This window comes from Brienomyrus brachyistius, chromosome 12 (genome assembly GCF_023856365.1).
Source record: "Brienomyrus brachyistius isolate T26 chromosome 12, BBRACH_0.4, whole genome shotgun sequence".
In the NCBI taxonomy this organism is placed as follows: Eukaryota; Metazoa; Chordata; class Actinopteri; order Osteoglossiformes; family Mormyridae; genus Brienomyrus; species Brienomyrus brachyistius.
In genome coordinates, this window is record NC_064544.1 from 990,131 (window position 1) to 1,012,853 (window position 22,723).

Consider the following 22,723-nt stretch of genomic DNA (forward strand, 5'->3'; position numbering starts at 1 on the left):
GGGGGCTCTCGTTGGCAGAATTGACCATTCCGTCAATATGGTTGTGGTCTTCATCGAGATTGTGTGTCTGTTTTCCATCCTTGACAAAAAAAGGCAAAAAAAGCACCCCCCTCCACCATGGTATGTGAGCGGTTGCCAGCTATCGACAGTGCGAGTGTCACCCCCCCCACAACAAATAAAATTGCGCTTCATCTGACATTGTGGATAATTGAATAATTTAACCGTAATAAGCATGAAAGAGTGGAAAGCCTAGACTAAGTTAGGTATTTATTTTATCACTCAAACCCACAGGACTGGGGGCCTGCTCTAAGGTCCTGTCCTGCTGCTTACTGAAATCAGCAGGCTCTGCAATCATTTCACCTTAATATTTAATATTAAGCCATGTCAGCTAGTTTGTTTTCGAGCGTCGTGGAGTGTTGGTCCCACCTCAAGCCGGGCCAGTGGCTCTGTTCACGCAGACATTCTGGCACTAAGACACGCACTGGCCCTTTAAGACCACTTTCCAGGCTTTACAGCGCAGGGTTCCTGAGTTACAGTTGATGGTTTCAAAAGGGCATTCCCATAACCTTGGTTTGGGGGGGACGCAGAGCTGCTTTTCCCGCCGCTAGTATGGGAAAACAATGATGGGCTTTGTACCTTTTCTCCACTCTGCTGTGCTCCAGCACATGGTACTTATTAGCAAGATATTCCATGTGCTAAATGTCAACTGGATATGGGAGAAGCAAAGGGTCGCGGTGATTTAATCTCGCTGTTTTGTCTGTGCCTCACCAAGACCGAACCGTCTGTGCCTCTTGTCTCGGCAAGACCCCCGAAACGTCCTGCCTCCGTCCAGTAACCGGTAAACAGCTTCGGAAGTAAATGCGTGCCCGCGTCTGACAGTGGTCGCCGCGAAATGCGCCGGACCGGAGCCAGTTCCCAGTTTTGCGGTCACGAGTCTTGTTTTTTTTTTTATACTTTAAGGCAGTGGGTGTGGGATTCCTGGTTCGTCCAGATGGAGCAAAGTTAATGGCAATGTTGTCATGGCGACAGGACTGCGATATAAATAAAGACCCGTAACAGCGTGGCCAGAATGACTCAAGGAGCAAGTGCACCTGAATGGAGTTTCTCCAAAACCCCGATCTGGTTGCTCATGCATAATATATGCAGAGATAAGGATCTGGAAGTTCGCTTCCCCAGGCTGCAGATGAATGTCCTGCTCCACTCACTGGCTAGGAACCCCCTCCCCACCACAGTGATTTGAGCACTTATTGTTGGGGAAATGATGTTACTTACTGTATCGAGAAGTTAGTTGTAACCTGTGCCTTGATTAGGTTAAGCAGCAAGGACGGGAGGTGCAGCAGGACTGCTTTAGCGTAGCGGCCTAAAGCGTCCTCCTGGAAACGAGGCCCTCTGAATCTCAGTTCCGCCTTATCTCGTTACAGGCAACAATGGCTATTGTCATTATCGTCATCAACTGATATCCCACAGGTGATAATATTGTCAGTGCTGAATAAAATGTCTCTGTCAGTAAAAAAAAGCAGTAGGAGACCTTTAAATAAAATCATTTATCTTTTACTTTCAGTGCCAAACCCACTATAAAATATAGTAATAATCCTGGGATTGAGGGAAGACCTGAATGTAAAATAATGTGAGCAAATTGTCTGATCCTGACAGAACACCGGTGTTCTGAAAGTAGGGGCTAGAAGCAGGCAGTGTCTCTGTCAGGCTGGGGAAACTGCTGCCATAACTGCAGAGTGTTTTCTCGTAATTAAAGGGACGTGTTCCATCAGGGCCTGTACAGTGGTGTAGAGTGGGGTTCCATCCGTCTTCCCCGGAGGCTCCTGCTTTAAAGGGGCGATGTGTCCTGTCTTACTTCGCCTGAGCTGTCACTCACGGTTTAAAGTTCATGAAATTTCTATGAGCATTGATCGGGGGGGGAAGGGGTAGCAGACTGCGGTGATTGATCGAGCCTCTTTCTTTAAATTCCTCCTTCTCCTCCCGCCGCACGGTTCTCCCGTGTTTGTCCGTCCGCTAGCGAATGCAGGCATGAGTGTGACCGACACGCCTCTGCACACTTTGCTATGTTCCTGCGCTTTTCATTACAGTCCTGAGTATGAGGTGCCACACATCTGCTGGCTGACATTTATGCTAACATGCCGTGGTACGTTCAGACTCAGGGACAAAACTCCACCTCACCATCCCCGGGACACTGGCATGAGAATACCGGGCACCCGTGTCTGTAACGAGGTTATGGGCGCCTTTTTGGGCAGAGAGATATTCCTCGCTTTCCAGCTAGTAAAACAAACAGGGTCTACTCTCCCAATTCAACACGTCCCATGGCGTGCATCCCAGAATGCTTTTCTGCTTGCACATGGGAACCCTATCCCCAAACGTGTAAGTGGCAGGTTCCGACATCAAAGACTATGTAGGGAAAGTCCATTAAATGGGTGCAGATCCATAATGGGCTACATCCAGGGTGCTGACTCTCCCTGAGGCCGGGGGGCTGGAGATACGTTACTTCCTGGGTGAGGGGAACTGAGGGAGGTCTGCTAAAAGGGTTGCTGTCCGTCCAGTGCATGACAATGTATGAATCTGGGTTTTTTTTTTTTAAAGTGGGAGACAAGAGCGGCCATTATTAAAACATTGGGGTCAGCCTTACCATTAGCCAATGATATGTTTTGAATTGGTGAGTGACAGGGGAGGGAGTACTCTAGGAGCCAATCAAACATTCAGCTGGAACCAGTGCAGCTGTGGCCCCACCCCTCTATACACCCCTGTGCATGACTGTTAGGTGACCTGATGGAAATGTGTAGTATTGTGTCTTTGCGTTTAAACGCGGCTCTTTCCAGCAGCAGTGGGAGGTACCGAAAAGCGCGAAGGTAAACACGTAAACAGCTAACACAACTTTAAGTAAACACACGCAAGTTTATACATCCATGTGTTTGACGGCTTGTCGCCTGTCAGGATACAGGACCGAACATGCTGCTCTTGGGGGGGGGGGGGGGGGGGGGAAAGATGTGATTAATGTTTCCAGAATGATCCAGCTCCATGTTTAGACTCTCGCTGAAGGAGGAAATGGCTGATCGGTCACCGTGTCGGGGTCTTGTGGTTTTTGGACGGGCCAGAGGCAGGCTGAGGATTGTCCGTGATTGCCAAGCTTCTGCGGAGGCAGGCTGACCTTTGACCTTTCCCAGCCATGCCTCTACGCAGTCGTACAGCCTGGAATGGAAGGAACCTCACCTGTTTCCACGCTGGCCTGCCTCCTCCCACCTGAGGCAAGAGAGGCTGAAACCACGTACGCGACGGGAGGATTGGTTCTGGGCGGCCAGATACTGTTGCTGAACCCGGTGGAATGGAGGCGGGAAGGGAAAATAGGCAAAGACGTGCAGGTCAGGAGACGAGGTTAACAGGACCATGGAGACACAATGGGCTTCTCTTCGCTTCACCTCGGGCCAGGTAGCATGGGAACGTCTACCGGCCCCGAATTCGCTGATTCAGAACCGCCGACTTGATCTGTTTCCCCGTAGCCATCCACGTTCATCGCACAACAGTAACGTTCTAAATCGACCTAAGGAGCATGGCAAAGAGCTGAAGCTAGCAGCATCGCGGCTGTGCGGTTCGCCGTTGCAGGCCCTCCACTCTCCCGCGACCTTACCCTCCTGTGTGACACCTCGACGACGACTCCTTAAGCGGCGTGTCAAATCGACCGTGTCTTACACAACCATGATCGAACCTAGTGACACCAGAAGGGAATCCAGGCCTAAAATTAATATCTCCAACGACAAAACGGGTCGGTTTTAGCCAGTTCCCGACGGCTGCATCCGAGGAGACGGCATTCAGCGCCTGGCAACCGCTCGGATCACGCCCCAGCGAACGTCTGTAGCCGCGGGAGATGAGGACAGAGGGAGATAAATAAATAATAAACACCCCCTCGTCCACCCGCCACCCCCGTTTTCTTCTCGCGCAGTCCTTCCAGCGAACTACATTATCTTCCCACCCCTAATCACACGTCAGGGCCAAAAGTCTCGAAGATGGCTGAAAAATCAATACAAATTACGAGGGAGAAAGTGGCAGTGATGCCTGGAATCGCAGCATATGTTTACACTAAATCAGGCAATCTATCTTCATATCGGCTGTGTAATGCGCGGGGGGTCAGGGTTCGCACTGCGCGCCGGCGCTCTCCAATTACCCGGGCTCTTTGGGAGGGGGGTGGAGGGATTGGGGGGGGGTGGGGGGTATCGATTGGCTGGGGAGGGGGGCGGGCGGCTGCAGGCGGCCGGCGTGTCGTGTGGGTCAGAGTGCGCTGGGATTTTAATAAGGAGAAATAATGGGTTTAATTTCGGGGGCCGTGCCGGAGCAGCGAGAGGGGAGTCCTCGGCCGCTGTATGCCTGCCGCCCCGTCGAGAGGTTCATTAGTACAAGTGCTCCCAGTGAACTGTACCTCTCCCTCAGTGCTGCCTCATCTCCCTCCATCTCTCCCTTGCTCTCTCTGTCAATCTCTCTCGTAGTCACACAGACCCATTCAGAAAGGGTGTAGCATAGTAGGGGCGGGGGGGGTGGGGGGGGGTTTGTGTAAGAACCTGTGGGGATGGTTACTCCTCCACCACAGTCCTCCCTTCCCACCCTGAACTCTCAGCGCCCCCTTCTGATGTCTCAGGGTACACTGACAAACCTCAGATGTGCCAATACCACTCTGGATTTCTGGATTTGAGCCATCCCCTGCTTGTTCTCTGTCCCGGGCTCAAACCACGCCCGTCGGATCAATAGCCACCCACCCGGGGCTCGGTAAACAGAGAAGAGGAAAACAAGGAAGGGAGACCAGGCAACGTAAACATCAGTTCCTAGTGGTGAGGGAGGACTCGCCATAGGCCTATCCCACAAGCCCCAGGTGAACCGTCCCACTCATCCCCCAATCCAGCCAAACCCTCAACAGGTCCCCCCCACCATCTCCCACGCACCCTTCCCACCTCCAATCCCCTTTCTCTTCCTCTGTTCGAAAAACAGCTCAAACAAATTTGATTTAGCTGCTTGCAGGGCCTCATTCCCAGGGAAAAGAAAACAAATATTGTTATAGCGGTAATAACATCTATTTGCGGGGCCGAGTCGAACGGCGGCAGGGCCTTTGAAGGGGCCGTGCTCTGCTGCCATGCCCTTATTCTTATTCATGAAAGCGCCGGTTATGCATATTAGTGCAAACTAGCTATTCTACTCTCCAGCATTTGGAGTGTCAATCATCCTTACGGAATACAAGCGGCACGGGTGACAAAAGCGGAGTGGGCAAGAGGGCTGACAAATTGTCCCCAAAGTCAAATTTGACAGCCTTTTATGATTAATGGGCTTGATTATGGAGAAATTCCTTTAACTCGTTTCCGTGTGTGTGTGTGTGTGCGCGCATGTGTGTGTGTGTGTGTGTGTGTGTGTGTGTGTGCATGCCCGCGTGTGTATTTTTTCCCTCAACGTTTGAGAAAGAGAAATGTAAATGGAACGGAAGGCAGAGCAGCCGTCTGCCGGAGAGAATGAAATAAAAGTGAGATTCGAGAGGAGGCAGAAAGAGGAGTGGAATTGAATTAATGCGAAACAATGAGAGAGGGATACTTTGGGGGATAGCTGAATTCGCGGGGTCCCGCCACAGAGTAGATAAACAAGAGGACGCATCGAGAAGCATTAGTGTGATGCGGATCGGGACGCCTTCGGGAGCCAGGCCCTGGAGAGTCCCTTCACGTAGCGTGCCAAGGAATGGAGTTAGGCCTGACTGATCCCTAAAATATCGGCCGATCGATAGGCTGGGTTTGACGGCAGCCATCACTGTCGGCCGCCACAGGGTGCGATTTTACATGTTTATGAAGCGGCAGAAAATAGTACTTTGTGCTTTTTTGGGGTTTATCGGAAAAAGCTAGCCATGCACTAGAGAGGAAGCCATCTTTTTTAGCCCTGGTGTGTACTTGCTTTAATGACTAATCTTATTTGAAACCCATGAAGTCTTCTAGTTGATTTCTGTCAGACGATTCGTACACGTTAACTTCTTGCGGTTTCCGTCCCTTTCTTTGCTGCCTTTGGCTTAGCCAACATGTAGGACTCGGGCATGAGATCCCATCTAACCCAGGCCTCGTCACTGACTGCTCTTCCCTCTCTTGTTTCCTCAGCCTTGAATGAACCCACCATCGACTATGGCTTCCAGAGGTTACAGAAGGTCATCCCCAGACACCCCGGAGACCCCGAGAGATTACCCAAGGTATGTCACATGACACAGGACGGGCCAATGAAAAACATCTGACTAATTTTAGAGGGGTTATTTGCTGTACTTTTTTGGCTAAATTTCCCTTAGTGTTCTCTGTGTCACTCCTGCATCCTGTATGTCTACTCAAGCAGTCTACTCTGATTCTAATTATGATTGGTGCTGTGATTGCGTGTTACACTTTGATTGGTACTAGTTTTTTCCACAAGTAGTTTGACATTTAGTTTTTTTTTTTTGCAGTGTTGGATAGCAAAAAGCTCCACATTTATATTATGTATTCAGGAGTTACATCAACCTGTTTATGTTGACATATGAGTGTGTATATGCGTGTGTTCTGTGATGGACTGGGATATGGAAAGTGTACCCCTGCCTTGTGCCCTGTGCATCCTGGGATACGCTCTAGGGCCTCAATAAGCAGCCAGTTTAATGCTGCTTATAAATGATGTGACATTGAGTTTCACCACTGGGGACTGGTTCAGAGGCTCCGTGTTTCATCCCAAAAAATCCATTGGCTCCACCACGCACACATGCCCGGCCCTGAGAAATCCGGTCACACTCCATTTAATGCCTGACTTGGTGAGACAACCTCACAAAGACCCAAAAACAAAAAACGACGCGGTCCCCAGTTCACGGGAAAATTCCCCCCTCCCCCTGTTCTGCCCCCATCTCCTTCCTGCACCCAGGCAGCAGTCAATTGTGGTTTGTGGTGACAACACGTTTCCCTTTATAAAAAAATACAAAAAGACACACAGCTGGGTTAAGAAACGCACCCTAAAACAAAGTTGCGTGTCTGGGTCTCTGCGAGCGCGTCGTGTTGCTATTCGGTTGCAGCGGCGGCTCTGCATTAGTGGGCTGTTACTTTTCCGCTGCCCTGACAGGATAAAAGGAGAGAGCAAACAGTTACAGGGCTCTGTCTCATGCGCAGACATGCATGCATGCACACGCAAATAACCCGAGGTGGGGGGGCGGGTGGGGGGACGACGACTCCGTAATGCCCCTCCGTATTTGCCCTCAGTGCTTGGCCCAGCTAGTTAGCATGAAAAGATTATTTTCCCTAAAAAGCGCAGTGGCTAAGTGAGTGAGATTCCTTTGGGCAGGAAACTGCTGTGGACGGGTATACAATCAGATGGGGCCTGACAGTTTAAAACAGCTGCCAAATTGAGGCCATTTATCAAAATCTGACATCTAAGATCCAGTCACCAAAAAAGCAGTTTATTTCTAAATTGATGCTAATAGTAAACACACATTGTCGGGTTACTTTGATGATTCCATGGGTGGCAGATTCAGAATCAGCTTTATTTCTCTTCATATTCAAAAGAAAACGCAATATAAATTGGATTTTTTTTTTTTACCTTCCCCCCCTCCTGCCCCACCCTTCCTGCCTGCTTAAAAATATTGACTTAACTACACATAAGAATAAAAAACGACACCTGGATGCGCCAGCATCTGGATTGCCGATGCCAGCTCGGGCGGGGGTGTTTGCGCGGTGCCTGTCGCTGGGTCTGAGGTCGCCGGGGCGACGGCCCGTGGGGCGGAGCTTCCGTTACCCTGGTGACAGAGTCTCACCCAACGGTTCGGTAGATATCGAGGGAGAAAAGCGGGCCAGGCCTTGTTGGGAAAGTGTGCGTGCGTGTGTGCGGGGGGGGGGGGCAGGACTGAGTCACCGAAGTGGGGATGGGTAGCTATGGGGGGAACTGGCTTCTGTACAAACCTCCCTCGCGGTCAGCAAGCCGGCCATGGGGGGGGGGGGGGGTGATTCGGAACCCAGCTGCGCTCGCTGATGACCTTTACTGCTCTTGTCCGTATCGTGTTTGCCTTTAATTTCATTTCCAGTCTACCTTGGCCGCAGCCTGAGAGCTCTCTCTCCAGATACGCGGTAAATATGGATATCGTTCAAGATCCTCCGCACTATGAAAAACTATTATGCTCTGGTTGTCCTTTAAAACATCACGAAACCTTCACCGGTTCTCTGCAGTGCAGTTCGCTGTAGTTAAACATAATAATTTGATCGTCAAACCCAGATGCCTGCATTGGCCGCCGTTACGTTTCTGTACCAAGTGATGAGGATCTTTGGAAATAATCCCCAAAGAAGAGGAGGCCAACATGTAAGAACGAGGTACCGCTTCATTTGCAGCCTCTCTAAAAGCCATTTGCGCGAATGTCGTGGTCGCTGTCGGCAGAGCAGTCATGTGACCTCGCTGCGTTACTCAGAAAAGGCCCCAATAATGACCATGAGGTTGGCATCCTCTTCACTTTTTACATTATAATTCATTTATTTGTCATTTTTATCCTAGGAGATTTGCAGTAGAGGGAAGGGTTACAGTTTATTTGTACTCTCTGAGATTCAAACCCAATACTTGTTGATCCAAAAGTTCTACGCTTGTCCATTTCTGTACTTAAGTTTTCTTTGCTTGTTGGTTTTGTTTGAGCGTCTTTTGCTCTTTATTATTAGAGGTGATGTTTTAGGATGTTGGTTTAGTTCTCCCCCGCTTTGCTCGGTGTGCACTGCAGCCAGGGTCGGGGGGGGGCACCTTCCCAGTTCAAGACCGTTAACTGAACAGGAACAGAAAAAAACAAGAAAACAAGCCTATTTCAGTAATATAAAGATCAGCCTTAGACACTCCTTACTTTTTTCCTGCCATGCGGACTTGGGGCAGGATGGTGGGGTGCTAGGGTGGGTGGGGGGTTTGTAGGGCTGCTGGTGATTTATCATTGTTAAGAGACCTGTCTGTGTGCTCCCTCCACTGGGTCAGCTGACTCGGTTCCCCCCCGACCAGGCGACCGTTGAGAGCTGTCCCCCTGTAAATGAGCCTGTGGAGAGCAGGACGGAAGGTAGTACGAAGTCACACAGAAGTCTGACATCTGTGTCGCCACCTGTAGGTGGGCATCCAGTATTGCACCGAAGAAGTTGTCAGCTCCCTAATATCAGCGTGGGGCAGTTTCAGTCCGTCTTTACCCATGTGTGGTAAACCTGCAATGCTTTTGGTCTCCCGTATGCCTAAAGGCTCGGGAACAGCTGGGAAATCGTGAATATTTTCGGCAGAGCAGCACTGGTAGCGGCCATGACTCGAGCTGCGGCACGGCGGAGTTCAGAGTGACTAAGGCGGCAGCCTGGCCTCACCCGTCCGGCAGGCCGCCACATCGCCACACGTGCTGCGAGTTAATAAGCCGACCCCGCGACTCTACCAGCCTGCCTTCCCTGCATCCTTCCATCCCTTCAGCTCCATCCCTCGTGCAAAATCCGCCAGCGCGTCACGGAACCGGCTGGAACCGTCAAGAGGGTCAGATCCAGAAATGCTCCTGAACCGTCGGGGCATATATCAGTGTTCGGGAAGAGATTCCGTTCCCATTGATGGTTTTACCTCGGAACCAGAACCAAAGCTGATTTTTTTAATTAGTAAAAATTCATTAAACCTCTAGGCTTTTAATGTGCTGTTTTATAAAAACAGATTTCTGAGCAGTAATTCATACCATAGGTGTTTAGATCGTAGAATGAAACTGGAATTAATATTTTCCACTCCATGCTGATTTTATTGTTCAAATACTTTTTTTTTGCACTCGTTAGATATATTTAAGGGTTAATTAGAAAACATGGGTAGCAAAAGCCACAATGATGCTGTAATAAGCTCAGTCTGGAGCATATGCATGTACTTGATGAAATAGTAATTTTGATAAAGGATGTGCTGCAGTCGATCAGGCAGCACGCAGAAGCAGCGGCGTCGATTCTGCTGACTGGAGGTGTCGATATTTCATCACATAACGGCCAATGAGATGCTGCCTGGCCGGGAAGTTGGTATCGCAGCCGTGACTGTGCAGCTTCATGCGGAAATGCGTCACTAGACCTTAAACTGGACCCAGATCAGCTGGCGGCTTAAGGGTGTGGCCTCTGCTGCATTGAATTTTTTTTTCTATTTGCCGGATGCAGTGTACAGTGTGCAGTGTATTTACCTCATGTTTGTTTAACTTGAGTGGGATCCTCGCTCTCAAGGAATTTTGCTACGGACACCCTTTAGTACCCAGCCCTTTAGAAGGCATGCGGACAGACGCTGCCTCTCGCGGGTCTTACGCCGACGACGCCTGCCAGTCCCCCCTAGAGCATTCTGGGAAGTTCTGGCATTGAGCGCTGGGGGGGGGGGTTCAGGGAGAGATTAGTGTGCAGGCAGGTGTGACGATCGAAACCCCCCCCCGCCCTACACCAACGGAGGAAGTCCACAGTGAAGGTACTTCCTAACCCCCCCGACACTCACACGGAGGGGGGGGGGGGGGCAATAAGAGATTATGATGATAACTGGCGGTCGGTGTATTACAGTATCGATCGACTGGGGCTTTCCGTGGTGTTAAAGCACCGGTGCGCTGATCGCTGGCACTTACCCTGACAGGAACCCAATGCTGCTATCTCGTGGCGTGCATGCTGATGTCCCCCCACCCGCCCCACCCCCCCCTCACCTTCTGATTTTGGGGCCTTAAAGAATGCTTACGTGTCTGAGGCGTGCTATTGGGGTGGGGTGATCCTGCCTCTGGTGCGGTCCCCACTTCTCCTCGCCGCAGTGGAGATCGACAGCTCACATACGCAGATATACGTGCGTGTCAGGGAGCGGAATCTGACGGGACGGCGGTCACCCTTAAAGGCCACGCGTCTGTCACCGGCTAATGAAAAGAGAGTAAGAGGCAGCGACTCGTACGACACAGGCGTGCCATCAGAGCACGGGGGCAAAGGGACGCAGTGGGGGGAGGTGGCAGAGGGCCCTGGGCGGGCGGCGCAGCCGTCGAGCGTCAGAGACATTAACTAACTTCTGTTTTGTAATGGAGATTAATGAAGTCAGAGCCAGCCAGTTGGGGTGGGGGTGGGGCATGGGGCGGGGGGGGGGGGCGGGGAGTAACTCCTCGGTTCCACAGCGGTGCGTCAGCGGTGCCAGGCCCTGACAGATTGCCTGCTCGTCGCGGATGGCAGAGCGCTTAATAACGGGGCAGACGGGCGGAGTGGGTACGCGCAGGCTGGGGAGCGGGGAGGCAGGAGCCGCACAAGCCAGAACACCGTTCCTGGGCCGTGGCCTAGCTGGGGGGGGCTGGGGGGGACAAAGCAAGGGCAGAGAGGTTAGCCCAGGACTCCGAGCGGGAGGCTCCGCGGCCCAAGGGGGCTGGAGTGAGGCTGGCTCCGTGGCCCCTGATGTTACCGCTACGCATCGGGGATGGGGGGGGGGGGGTGAACCCCCCCCACTTCTGCCGAGATGTGCTTCAGCACCTCTAAGCCCGCCCCTCCCGCCTGTGCCCCCATCCTGCCTGATTTATTCATCAAACAACTTATTTATCGACGGGATAAAATTCACAGTGAGATATCGGTGATAAACACGCCCGTGTCACGCTCACGGGTGTTTCACGAGGCGGCGCTGGTGTGTGAGCACCTGAAGTGTACGTCAGGAGTGATACGCTGAGATGTTTTTATACGCTACGGCCGGTAATCCCCGCCTGACCGGAGGATGGACGAGGCGCCGTCTGCATGGGTCAGTAAAACACTGTATTATGAATTCATGAGTAATTCCTCACCCACCTACACTTTAATGATGGTGCTGTAGTTATGTCACTCACATCTAATTATTAAAATAAAACAGACTAATGCCTTGTTGTAAATGTGCACCAGTCTGTGTGTGGGGGTTAATGTATCATGTTTTTTTTTCCTGCATATTAATATCATAGCTGTATTTTATTTTTGTACTAAAATTTTATTGAACAGTAAATATGGTGGTATAATTCACAACACACCTTTTGTGTCGTACTTCCATGCTACTTGGGACAGGCTCTAGTGCCCCCACAGACCAAACCAGGATGGGCAGTTAGAAGGTGGATGGATGGATGGATGGATGGATAAATCATAATAAATTTAAGAGTGAATCAAAAGCATAAACATGGTGCAAATTCTGACTCGCCAAAAGTCAACAAAACTAATTTTAAGAATTCAATAAAAATGAAAAAGTATTAAAACATGTCAAAAATTACAAAGAACAAGCTAAAAAGGTTTCACGTTAGCCCAGTTAATGGTTTCACGTAATTTTGTGACTCGTAAATATCTTTGGCCCACACTGGGGAGGGTGTTTCTGATCAGACACACACATTTCTGTATTTGTACGTCCCTTTGCCTGTAGGCTGAACCATGACGCCGCGGCTGGCGGATAATCCTGCGTCGCGTTAATAATTTAGCGCGCCTCGTCACCCAAACAGCGGCACGTGGGGATCATCTTCGTGGGGGTCTGGAGATATGGGGTCTGCTTGGGCTCCCTCTCTCTCCTGTGCCGTGGAACAGGTGCGGAGGGGATAAAGGGGGCGGAACCGAGTCACGTGACAATCACTGTCATGGCGACGCAGTTGAGTGACGGGTGGGATTTCCGAGGTCTTTCAGGATTACTGGGGTCCCAGGGAGAGGTGCTGTACAGGAGACTCTGCTGTGCTGCGGGGGGGGGGCATGTTGCTCAGGGGAGCCTCTGATCTTTTACGGTGCAATTAGAGTGGGTGGCGCCGCTCCAGCTGTGCCCTACCCCCCCCTTCCTCCTTCCCCCATTTTCCCTCCATTTCCCTCTCATCACTCTCCATCATCCTCTCTATTCCTCTCGCACTCTCTTCTGTCTCATTCTCCTCCGCCTCTCCCTCCACCTTTCCCCTGTCCTTCCATCATTCCTCCACCCCTATTTACCCACTCCTCCATCCCCGGTGGTGCCAGGCCCAGCCATGCTGCAATACCCCTGAGACCTCCAGCAGAGGGTCCCACAACACCAGCTCTCAGAAGCCAGCCTGCAGTGAAAAGAGCCTCAAATCGGCAATAACGCCATTGCAGTGCCGACCCTCCCCCGGCTCCCCCCAGCCATGCCTCCCGTCCCTACCCTGGTGCCCTGACCCCCTGACTGACCCTGACTGTCCAGTTGGCGGGGGCATTATTTATCTGTTTGTGAGGGGGTTGTTATTGTTATTAAGAGGGAGTGCCAGGCGACCCCTCGGGGCAGAGCTGGACGCATTCTTGTCTGTGTGGTGAGAAAACAGCCCCGGGGCAGTGGAGCTGCAGTATTGGGTAGGGCTGGTGGTGGGGGGGGTGAAGGGGTGAATTAGGCAGGGGAAATCCAATAAGCAGATGCGGCTTGCCGGTAATACGCTAGCGCTAATGTGTGGCCTGGATCAGAAGCACCAGGAACGGTCCGAGAACGCTTTTGCGCCCCCCCGTCTTCAAGCTGTATGCTCACCCACCTGCCCTGCTGCTCCGGCGACCATTTTGTACAGTGCGTCCCCACGGCGACACCTTCCAGCATCCCAGCGTATGGTGCGGTGTGCAGCAAACTGCCCTGCTCACGATTAACCCACGTCCTTCCCGTAGGAAATGCTTAATAATAAAACTGAGAAAATTCGCCGAACTCCTTTGAAATAAACAGGACGTAGCATTTGAAGGCTAAAAATGATGCATAAAGCCGAAATTCTGCCTGTTGTTAGCATGAGGAGTCAGCGGGAGACCGAATGGCTGCCTTCTGCCACAGGAAGAGGAAAACCCTCTTTTCGGCTCTCTGCGGCTGCAGGACTGATTTAGCGGTGTCTGGCAGCCACTTCCTGTGTTTATCGCGCGCCGGGCCGCCGCTTCCACCGCCGTCTGCCATGTTTCCGTTCACTTCCTCTCCCGCTGTCACCCGCTATTAGACGTGTGACTCTGTTTCTGCTAAATGGAAGAAAAAAAGAAAAAGAAAAGTCACTGCCACTTAATTCGCGCCCTGGCATTGGCTGCTCGGTACGTCACCCGCGCTGCGAACATTGCAAGCTAACGAGCGGCCTAGCACAGGAAACGTAGCATGTTAAAAGCGCGGGGAGGAGAGCCGTGGCTTTTGGAGCTCCTTCTCTGAGACGTTCTCCCCGTCCTTCTCCCTCAGGAGGTGCTCCTGAAGAGGGCAGCCGACCTGGTGGAGGCTTTGTACGGCATGCCGCACAACAACCAGGTAGGACAGGCCTGTCACAACGCGCCAAGGATGGGGTGGGGGGCCCAAGGGTGTGTATCACTTTGGGGTCCGTGTGTTTATAACAGAAATGTCGCAGGATTTTTATGATAAACACAAACACGGATTGGGGTGTAAGACATGCGTTCTCTGACCTCAGAGGACCTCTGTGAAGACAGGTGCGCTGAGGGATGTAGGAGCAGGAATGTAGTCAAGTAAAAAAGTGACACCTCACCCTAACAGAAGATGAAGTGACCTGTACCCTGCCTCACCGATGACCTCTGCCCCCCCCCCTTCATGTTTCCCCCCCCCTTGCAGGAGATCATCCTAAAGCGAGCGGCCGACCTGACAGAAGCCCTCTACAGCGTCCCCCGCAGCCATAACCAGCTGCCCTCCCTTACCGGCTCGGCCGCCCACTCAGGCATGATGGGGGTCAACTCCTTCGGGGGCCAGCTGGCCGTTAACATCTCAGAGGCCTCGCAGGGTGACCAGGGTGAGTGTCGTGTTTGGACAGGCTGTTCAGTGCTGCCCCCGGTGGTCAGGTGAAGAGATGCAGGGTGCCAGGATTGGCATGACCCCTTCCAATATTGAGACTGTAAATTAACATGCATGGGAGATGGTGTCAAGTATACCTTTACGTCTTGATGAACATGAAACAAAGGTGGGAATGCTTAGTGAATTTAGGGTGCTTTTCCAGTGCACCAGGCATTGTGCTTTTGATACTTCAGAAAAGTACCAAAAGTTCAGCACTTCTTTGTGTTGGTTTTCCACTGGCAGAAAAACTGGTATTGCCACTGAATGACATCACAGTGGGAGGCGGGGCTTACTTAGTCAGCAAGGTCGCGATATGCCTTCATGCAATATGGACATCATAGCGCAAGCGTTTCGCTAAAACCTTTTTGCTCTGTCATAGGAAAAAAAACTTTGCAAGCTCTACAATTTTAATGATTGTTTCCTTCTCAAGATTATTTAGTATGTGTTTAAAAAATGAATTTAAAGGTTAACTCTGCTTCTTTTGCGAGACAATCCTTGCTGTTTAAATCACTCTTAGATGGATTTGTGAAATATATATTTCCTTTTTTGCTTTATTTATTTATTTATTACAGTATTGCGATATTTCGAAACTGTCTAAAATTCGATCGCTCTTCATTTGTCCATCCATATGTTATTATTATTTTTTTTTTACTTACTTTATCGTTATTGTGCTTAGAAACAGGCTGTCGGCATAATCACTTGAAATTAAACCATTTGCAAGTTCCACCCGAAAGTACCGAAAAATAGCCCCAGATGCTTTGGTACTGGTACTTTTGGTACCGGTACTTTTGGTACTGGTACTCGACTGGCAGTCAGTACTGAAAGTAAGTGCCAAAATTACGTTACTGGTGTGGTGGAAAGTGCCCTTAGCTACTGATGTATTTACCCTCGCATATACATAAATTCCAGGCCGTCACAACTGCAACCTATACACCCCCAATTCGTACTTGTCTATACAGCTTTATATTCACTGATTAGTTCGACATTGAATTGATTTGAATTTATATTTATAAAACTACTTATTGCTTAATGTAATAACGGTTTTACAGCTTTATAAGACTAAGTTTATGAGCAGCTCTGGTTGAAAAAGTAATGCTGCTCAGGATTTAGGTTTGAAATGCTAAAATCCTGTGAACAAGGAGGAAGGAGGATATTAAATCCTGAAGTATCTGATTAGTTGATCCAGAAGTAACTGAATAGTGATCATAGCGAGTCAGATGTGAGGGGTAGGGTAGCATCTGTCTTTATCCGGATGGAACCGAGGTTCATGTCCCTCTGGGCTGAATGAGTTCCCGGTCTGTAGCAAGATCTGGGCCTGACGGTTCAGGCGGATCTGCTATTGCAGCACCTGGTGATCCGGGGGTCCCTGAAGCTATGGTGCCACCCAGGACCAGAACCTTTGCACTGACTGTTGCTATGATGGCGCTGGGGGTTATGACGTCACAAGCCTCACGGCAACACTCTGTCCACACGTGTTGGCTGTCAGTAGGACTGCTTTCAGCCGCCAGTCAGTAATGCAGCTCGCCGCAAAATGGCTGCCTGTTAGCACGGGAGCTGGTGAAACATTCAAACCAGATCAGGGGGGTGGGGGGTAAATGTCCCGGCAAGGACCCCAGAACCCTGTCACTCCACGTAGAGAGCCTGAGACGAGAGCAGCATATAACAAGCTCCGAAACACAGCCCCCTTGCAGCTCCAGTGCATGCCGCAGATGCTGCAGTGTTTCCAAGCTTTTGGGAGCGGTTGCATTTGCTCTTACCCTCAACAGGCCTTGGGCTGCACAGCCCAAAGGGTCATAGGTCACAGAACCGGACCTTTGGGTTTAAGATAAGCAGAATTATGTATCACTATTAGGAATTATTTTTATTAAAGCTATTTTAATAGCTATGAAAACAATCCTCAGCTATATACAGTAAGAGCTCTACGAACATTACTGGATATGGAAATGTGGCAGTGCTTGTGAATTTAAATACAGCCTTGAACCCGGCTGGGAAAGCTTAGCCAAGCGATAGGATGGACCACACTGACAGCAGCAAATGCGATAAACAGGACTGAAGACGGGCTTTTTGGCGCGTACGGATCCACAGGTGTCTTAGGGACACGTCCGCGCCAACCGGTACACGTCAACACCATGTGGAATGCAACTGGAAGGTCTGGCCACGAATTGGCCCACGGTGTCCGAACACTGGTCCAAAAATGCGATGCAGAGATTGTGTTGCACGTGTGCATGCCGTGATGTTAAAGGCACTGCGGTTGGACAGAGGAATGCCCCTCCCCCCCCGCCTAACGGCTCGTCATTCCCGCCTCTCCTCCCTTCGCCTGCTTTTCACATTAACGGCTCAGGAAGGAACACCTTGGGAAATCTATGAGATCATGGGAAAACGACTACAGAATTGACTTGAGTACCTAATTACTTATTCCATGCTCTTATTCTGAACAAAATAACACCGAAGCTAAGAGTTTCGCTCCTTTAAAAACTGACAACGCTTTCATTATTCTCTGTAAAACAGAGATAATCAGCACGTATATTATGTCGAGATTTAGTTTAATGTGACACTTTAGTTACATTTAAAGCCTTTTAATATTCTGGGGGGGCGTAACTGATTTTTTTTGTCGTCCTCTTTTCTGTGGGTGAAACTCTTGGCTTGTCTCTCTGGTTGGCCTCATCCTCGACGTGATTGTGGGTTAAATGAGTCGGCAGTGTAGCGTTCTTGCCTCCTGTTCATTATTCCCCTGGAGTGCCAGCTGACCCGTCCCCCGGTGGCCATGTTCGGTGGCCTCTCCCTTGGCTCTACATGCTAATGGGTTGTTGAGTGATCCACCCTTTCCCTGCTGCCATTGGACAAGTATGAGTTCCCGTCTTGAGTCTCTCAACGAGTTTTTATGCCTCCTGTGCTACATCCAGGTTACTCCCGCAACTCCAACAGCGTGTCTCCCCGGGGCTACGCGCCCAGCTCCACGCCCCAACAGTCCAACTACAACACCATCACCTCCACCATGAATGGCTATGGGGCGGCAGGCATGACCAACCTGGGGGTGCCCGGATCTCCTAGCTTCCTCAACGGCTCCTCCGCCAGTTCCCCCTACGCAAGTACGTCTTCGCATCTTGGCTGAGACCGTGCCCCAAGCACGTTTCAGGCGCGGGGCTGTGTGTGGGAGGGGGGCAGAAGGTATCTGCTGCTCTAGGGCTTGTGGCTCCATGGTCTCCTCTTCTCCTGCTGTGAGAGAATTGGTGTCATTGAATGAATCGGTTCTTAAGGATCTAAAGGGTGCTAATAATCTTTTTGGGATGAACCCTTTAGGACAGTGTTTCTCAACCCATTCCTTAAGAATCCCCAGAAAATCCAGAATTTTGCTCCCTCCCATCTCCTAACACACCTGTACCAGGTGTTCATTGTTCTTGATTGGCTGGGAGCAAAAACTCGGACCCTTCCTGAGGTCCCCGTGGACTGGGTTGAGAAACACTGCTCTAGGACTGCAAGAGCAGGTTCGCCAATAAAAACTCACTTAATCCCAAACACATGGAAGTTTTATAGTAGCCTTGATGCAGAGGCAGCTAATTTGACTGCCTTTAAGGAGACTGATGTGATTCACCTGGGGAAAAAAGGACTCATTTCATTTTGAAATGTGTAAATCACTGGGTAAATACTTCAGCAATACCCAGTTCTTCTTATAATGTTATAGGGACATACAGAAAATGTCAATAAAGATAACGGCATGGTATACCCATAGGCACACGTACGCCACCCTTCTGGATGCTTTTTTTTCTTACCGCCTTCTGTGAACCGTCTTGAATCCTTCGTGAATCCTTCTTACCTACAGCTTCCGTGAACAAACTATGCGACAGCTACTCAGAGTGTGTGAGCTGCGAGCGCATTTTTAGCAAGTGGTAGTGAAATACTGCCACTTGCTAAAAATGCGCTTGCAGCTCGCACACTCTGAGTAGCTGTCGCATAGTTTGTTCACGGAAGCTTCGTATCCGCGGGCAACAAACACAGAGATGGAAGTCCCCGGACAGGTTCTGCACGGGTGCCCCACACAGTCCGGAGGCATTCAGCGAAAGCCAAAGTGCCCGGTTCCGGAGCAGTCTGTCATCACAGGGGTCCCTCCATGTGTTGTCCTCTCGTAAAAGGATTTCTGCCAAGCATAATATCGTTGTTTATTATAGCAGTACATGTCCTTGTTCATTATAGACAAATATGTTAAATGAGATAGCAGGAGAACAGACATACTTTGAGTAAGGTTAGTGGTGAAGGGAAGGTGATTTTTGGTATAATTTGTGAGGGGGCAAAGTTATGGATCAACTTTGTGGCATCGATCAGCAACCGCATTGCATTTTCCTGCCGCCGTGGCAATTCTGTCCCAAATCGAGACTCCTGTCCGTGTTTATCGATGGGGCGACCCGCTTCCTCACATGCCTGTGTATCTGTCTGTCTGTCTCAGTCACCATCGCACCCCCCCACTTCAGCCTTCCCAAGGAGACATGCTCCATTGCTCTTTCCTTCAGCGCTAACACCTCTTCCTCCTCTGCTGCCCACACTGGCCTTCTCTCATTCTCTCCTGTCAATATGATCTCTGCAGTCAAACAGAAGAGCGCCTTCGCCCCTGTCGTGCGGCCACAGACCTCCCCGCCCCCCACCTGCACCAGCACCAATGGGAGCAGCCTACAGGGTGAGCACCCCGCCCCTTGCCTGCCTCTCAGCCCTGCCCACTACTGCTAGATATTGGTCGATGAAGGCAGTTAAACTAAGCCCTGCCTAGATAGTACTAAAAAGACAAAACAATTCACTGCTTTCATATAGATTTCTTGGTCCTAAAACTGATAGTTTTTCGAAACTTCGAGTCAGATGTGGCAACTTTTATTATAAAATCCTCTCCTTTTCTGGAGTGGAACCCAGACAGCCAGTAAACGTATGAGGTGGAACCTTTATGAGGTGGAACCTCACAGAAACTCGGCCCGTCCGTCTCGTGGCGTAAACGGTTTGTGGTCAAAGTTGATCCATAACTTCCAGCTCTCGTTATATTGCTCTGCAAACTCTTTGGTGCTAATAATTTTAACCACATCTGATTGCTTTCAGGTGACTATCGTAAATAAACAATAATATGAATACCAAAGGAGAAATACATTTTATATACAGATAATTTATTATAAGCAGATAATTGGGAAGGCGATGCTTGGGTTGTTGAAATGACCAAATCTTTTTTATCCAATGTGTTGAAAAAATTCCAAGTAAATACCCAATAAAACTGGAATCAAAGAAAATGTTTTCCTGCTGATGTCTGAACTTCCAATTAAAATTAATATTTGTGGTTAGAATGGTTCCTAAAAAAAACACCCACTGTGTCGCTGAGTTTCCCACGGTGCCGTTTGTGCCAAGAGCAGAACTTCACTGGGTACTGTGTCCCCACGAGGCATCCGCTCACGGTCATATGCCGACCCGGGTGTCAGCGGTTGTTCGAAAAACACGCACGTTTCCTGGCCTTAAAGGCATGTCACCTTGTTACCGTGTTTTAGCCAGTCCTGGCAGAACTAGCTAGTTCGTATTCAAATCGACACGCATAAAACTGCCAAGAGGATGACAGAAAGCTGGTTTTATTGTGAGGGGGGGGCAAACAAAAACATCGCAGGATATGACTGAGGATCCTTAAATCAGATTTCTGCTGCAGATTTTGTTATCAGTGCTGTTTTGTAGTAATGCGCAGTGATATTGAGTTTTCGGTATTCCAATAAGCAACGAGCAAAACTTATTCACCAGTATGGGGTCTTTAAATGTAAATTAACCTATAAATTATAGAAATATCATATGTGCCGTGCATACATAAAATAATGTTAAATATACTGTAATTTTCTTTTCTTCTTCCCCATGGAAAAGAAAATTGTGGTGAATGCTCCGATTTTTCTTTTCTCCTCCGCGTTCCCGCTGTGACTGACATTTCCGCGGTTTCCTCAAGCGGAGTCATCTTTGAAAGACTCACAGAAGGCTTAGCCGGATCTAAAAAACAGATCTCCGCAGGCTTTCGGAGAAGTCTCTGTTTATCTACGTTGTGAAATGGGATTACAGCAAGAGCCCGACGCTTTTGTCACCTAGCCGCATCGATCATGTCGATCATATCGTGAAATCTCATTTATTCCTCCTTTTCATGTTGTATTTCTCTGTTTATTGTTCTAATTGTGTTTTTAGGAGAATTCATTCAAGCAATAAATATACTTGATTGCTGGATGGTAAATGATATGTGTCTTTCTACTGAAAATTACAAATATATACTTTTGAGCAGTACAGCTTGGGTAATAATTGCCAATTTTGTCACTCAGGGGCCCTTGAAGTCATCCTAACATCCCCCCCATGTCATGTGAATTTATATATAAATATGTCTGATTCCTTTTACATTTTTAGTTCTGTGTGTTCATCTGTAGTAGTAATTGTAATAAATCTGTAATAAATCCATAGCTATTGTATAACGTTAAATGATAATTTAACGATATATTTTTTTACACTCACTCAAGGGTCTACATTTGATTTCAACATAATTTGGGACCAAATCAGCCCTGAACACCTTGCTTCCCTAAAGACACACAGTACTCCCAGAGTATTAGTACAGACACGTCCCTATTGTCCATACACAAATCGACGCCCTTGAACTCACTGGAGAAACATTGTGTCTTTAATATGCCAAAAAGGAAATGTCATGAGTTTTTATCTAGTTACTTTAATTGTATCATTTTTGTAGAATGGATGTGACACTAATTTAATTAGACAAAAAACTGGCTTTCTGCTCAGTGTATCTGTACGTGTGTGACGTGCATGTCGATGTTTTAAATGACCAGCTTTCCGATCCTGTTTCAGCTATGGCTGGCCTCATCGTCCCACCTATGTGAACAGGGGCACCGGGATTTGCAAGGCCTACGTCACAGTCATCTGCCCTCGTAATCTTTCAGACCACAGCATCCCCACCCCCGCATCGCTCCCCCTGCTCCCCCCCCCCCCCCCCCCCCCCCCGGAAGTACAGCTATCCTGCAGTGGAGCACCCAGGCCCCCCCGACCAGCTGTGCCCTGCCAGACTAGCCTCGCTTACGTCTTCCTATCCTGCGTTTGTGCCTCCGCTGTGTCCTTCCGCCAAATGCACCGGCGGCCCGCGTCTTTGTGCACGTCCCATGTTTAACTGGGAGAGGGGGATTGTGGGAAAAACCGCTAAAAGCGAGGCCAACGTTTCTGAAATTGAGCACGGTCGGCTTCCTGGTGAACACTCCATCCTCTTTATTTAAGAAACAAAATGCAGTGTAATGCAGGAAATGTACATTTTTTGCCCAGTGAGAAACCGAAGGATGTATAACTTCATAATAACATGATCAGTCCTCTTTTCATATATTGGACAGGAGCCTCAGAATTAAGTGTAAGGCGCATCTTTTAGCTGTCATGCAGGCCGGACTGAGGGTCACTTCCACACTCAGAGTGGGTTATCGGACTTCCCTCTTGTTAGCGTCTTAGGGTCTTAGCTTGGCAGAGTTCCACTGCTCGACTCAGAGTTGCTGGCGGAGAACAGCTTGCAGCCTACTGCTCCACAGTGAATTATCCAGTCACTCTACGTAAGCCAGAGAGCTTGCTAAGGTCTAAACCTAACTGCTGAATATATGTGAAACACTTTATGGAGGGCATAGGCAAGTTCTAGACCCTAGTGCAGTATAGGCACATTAAGGGGGTGAGTGTCCCAATACATCCCCTCAACACCCTGATCCCTTCCTTCCTCAGTCCATTCAAATGGTATGTCACAGTCTAATAAAACACCTGGATAATGTTGGTACAGAGGTCTGGTTAAGTCCATCACCATGAGGACAGACTGAAACCAGCAAACAAAAAAAATCACACATTTTTCAAGTATGTTATTATCTCCGAAAGAACCAATCGTTCATATCTTCTAAAAAGTCATTCATATTCTCATATCGTACAGAAGTCCTAGTTGAACCCGGTGGGAGATGAATGATGATAGGGCAGCCCCAAGTCTTTGGGACCAATAGCG

At 49.4% G+C, this 22,723-nt stretch overlaps 1 protein-coding gene across 1 annotated transcript in view; it reads left to right on the forward strand.

Annotated features, from left to right (window-relative positions):
* LOC125704774 (transcription factor COE3-like) overlaps positions 1-21,680 on the forward strand; it is a 93,513-nt gene extending 71,833 nt beyond the window's left edge. Inside the window, 6 exon segments of the mRNA XM_048970784.1 lie at positions 6,123-6,211; positions 14,113-14,178; positions 14,494-14,668; positions 17,613-17,798; positions 19,289-19,378; positions 21,553-21,680. Of these exon segments, the coding sequence (XP_048826741.1) occupies positions 6,123-6,211; positions 14,113-14,178; positions 14,494-14,668; positions 17,613-17,798; positions 19,289-19,378; positions 21,553-21,584 (638 nt within the window). The 3' untranslated portion in view covers positions 21,585-21,680.
* Positions 21,681-22,723: the final 1,043 nt, after the last annotated feature.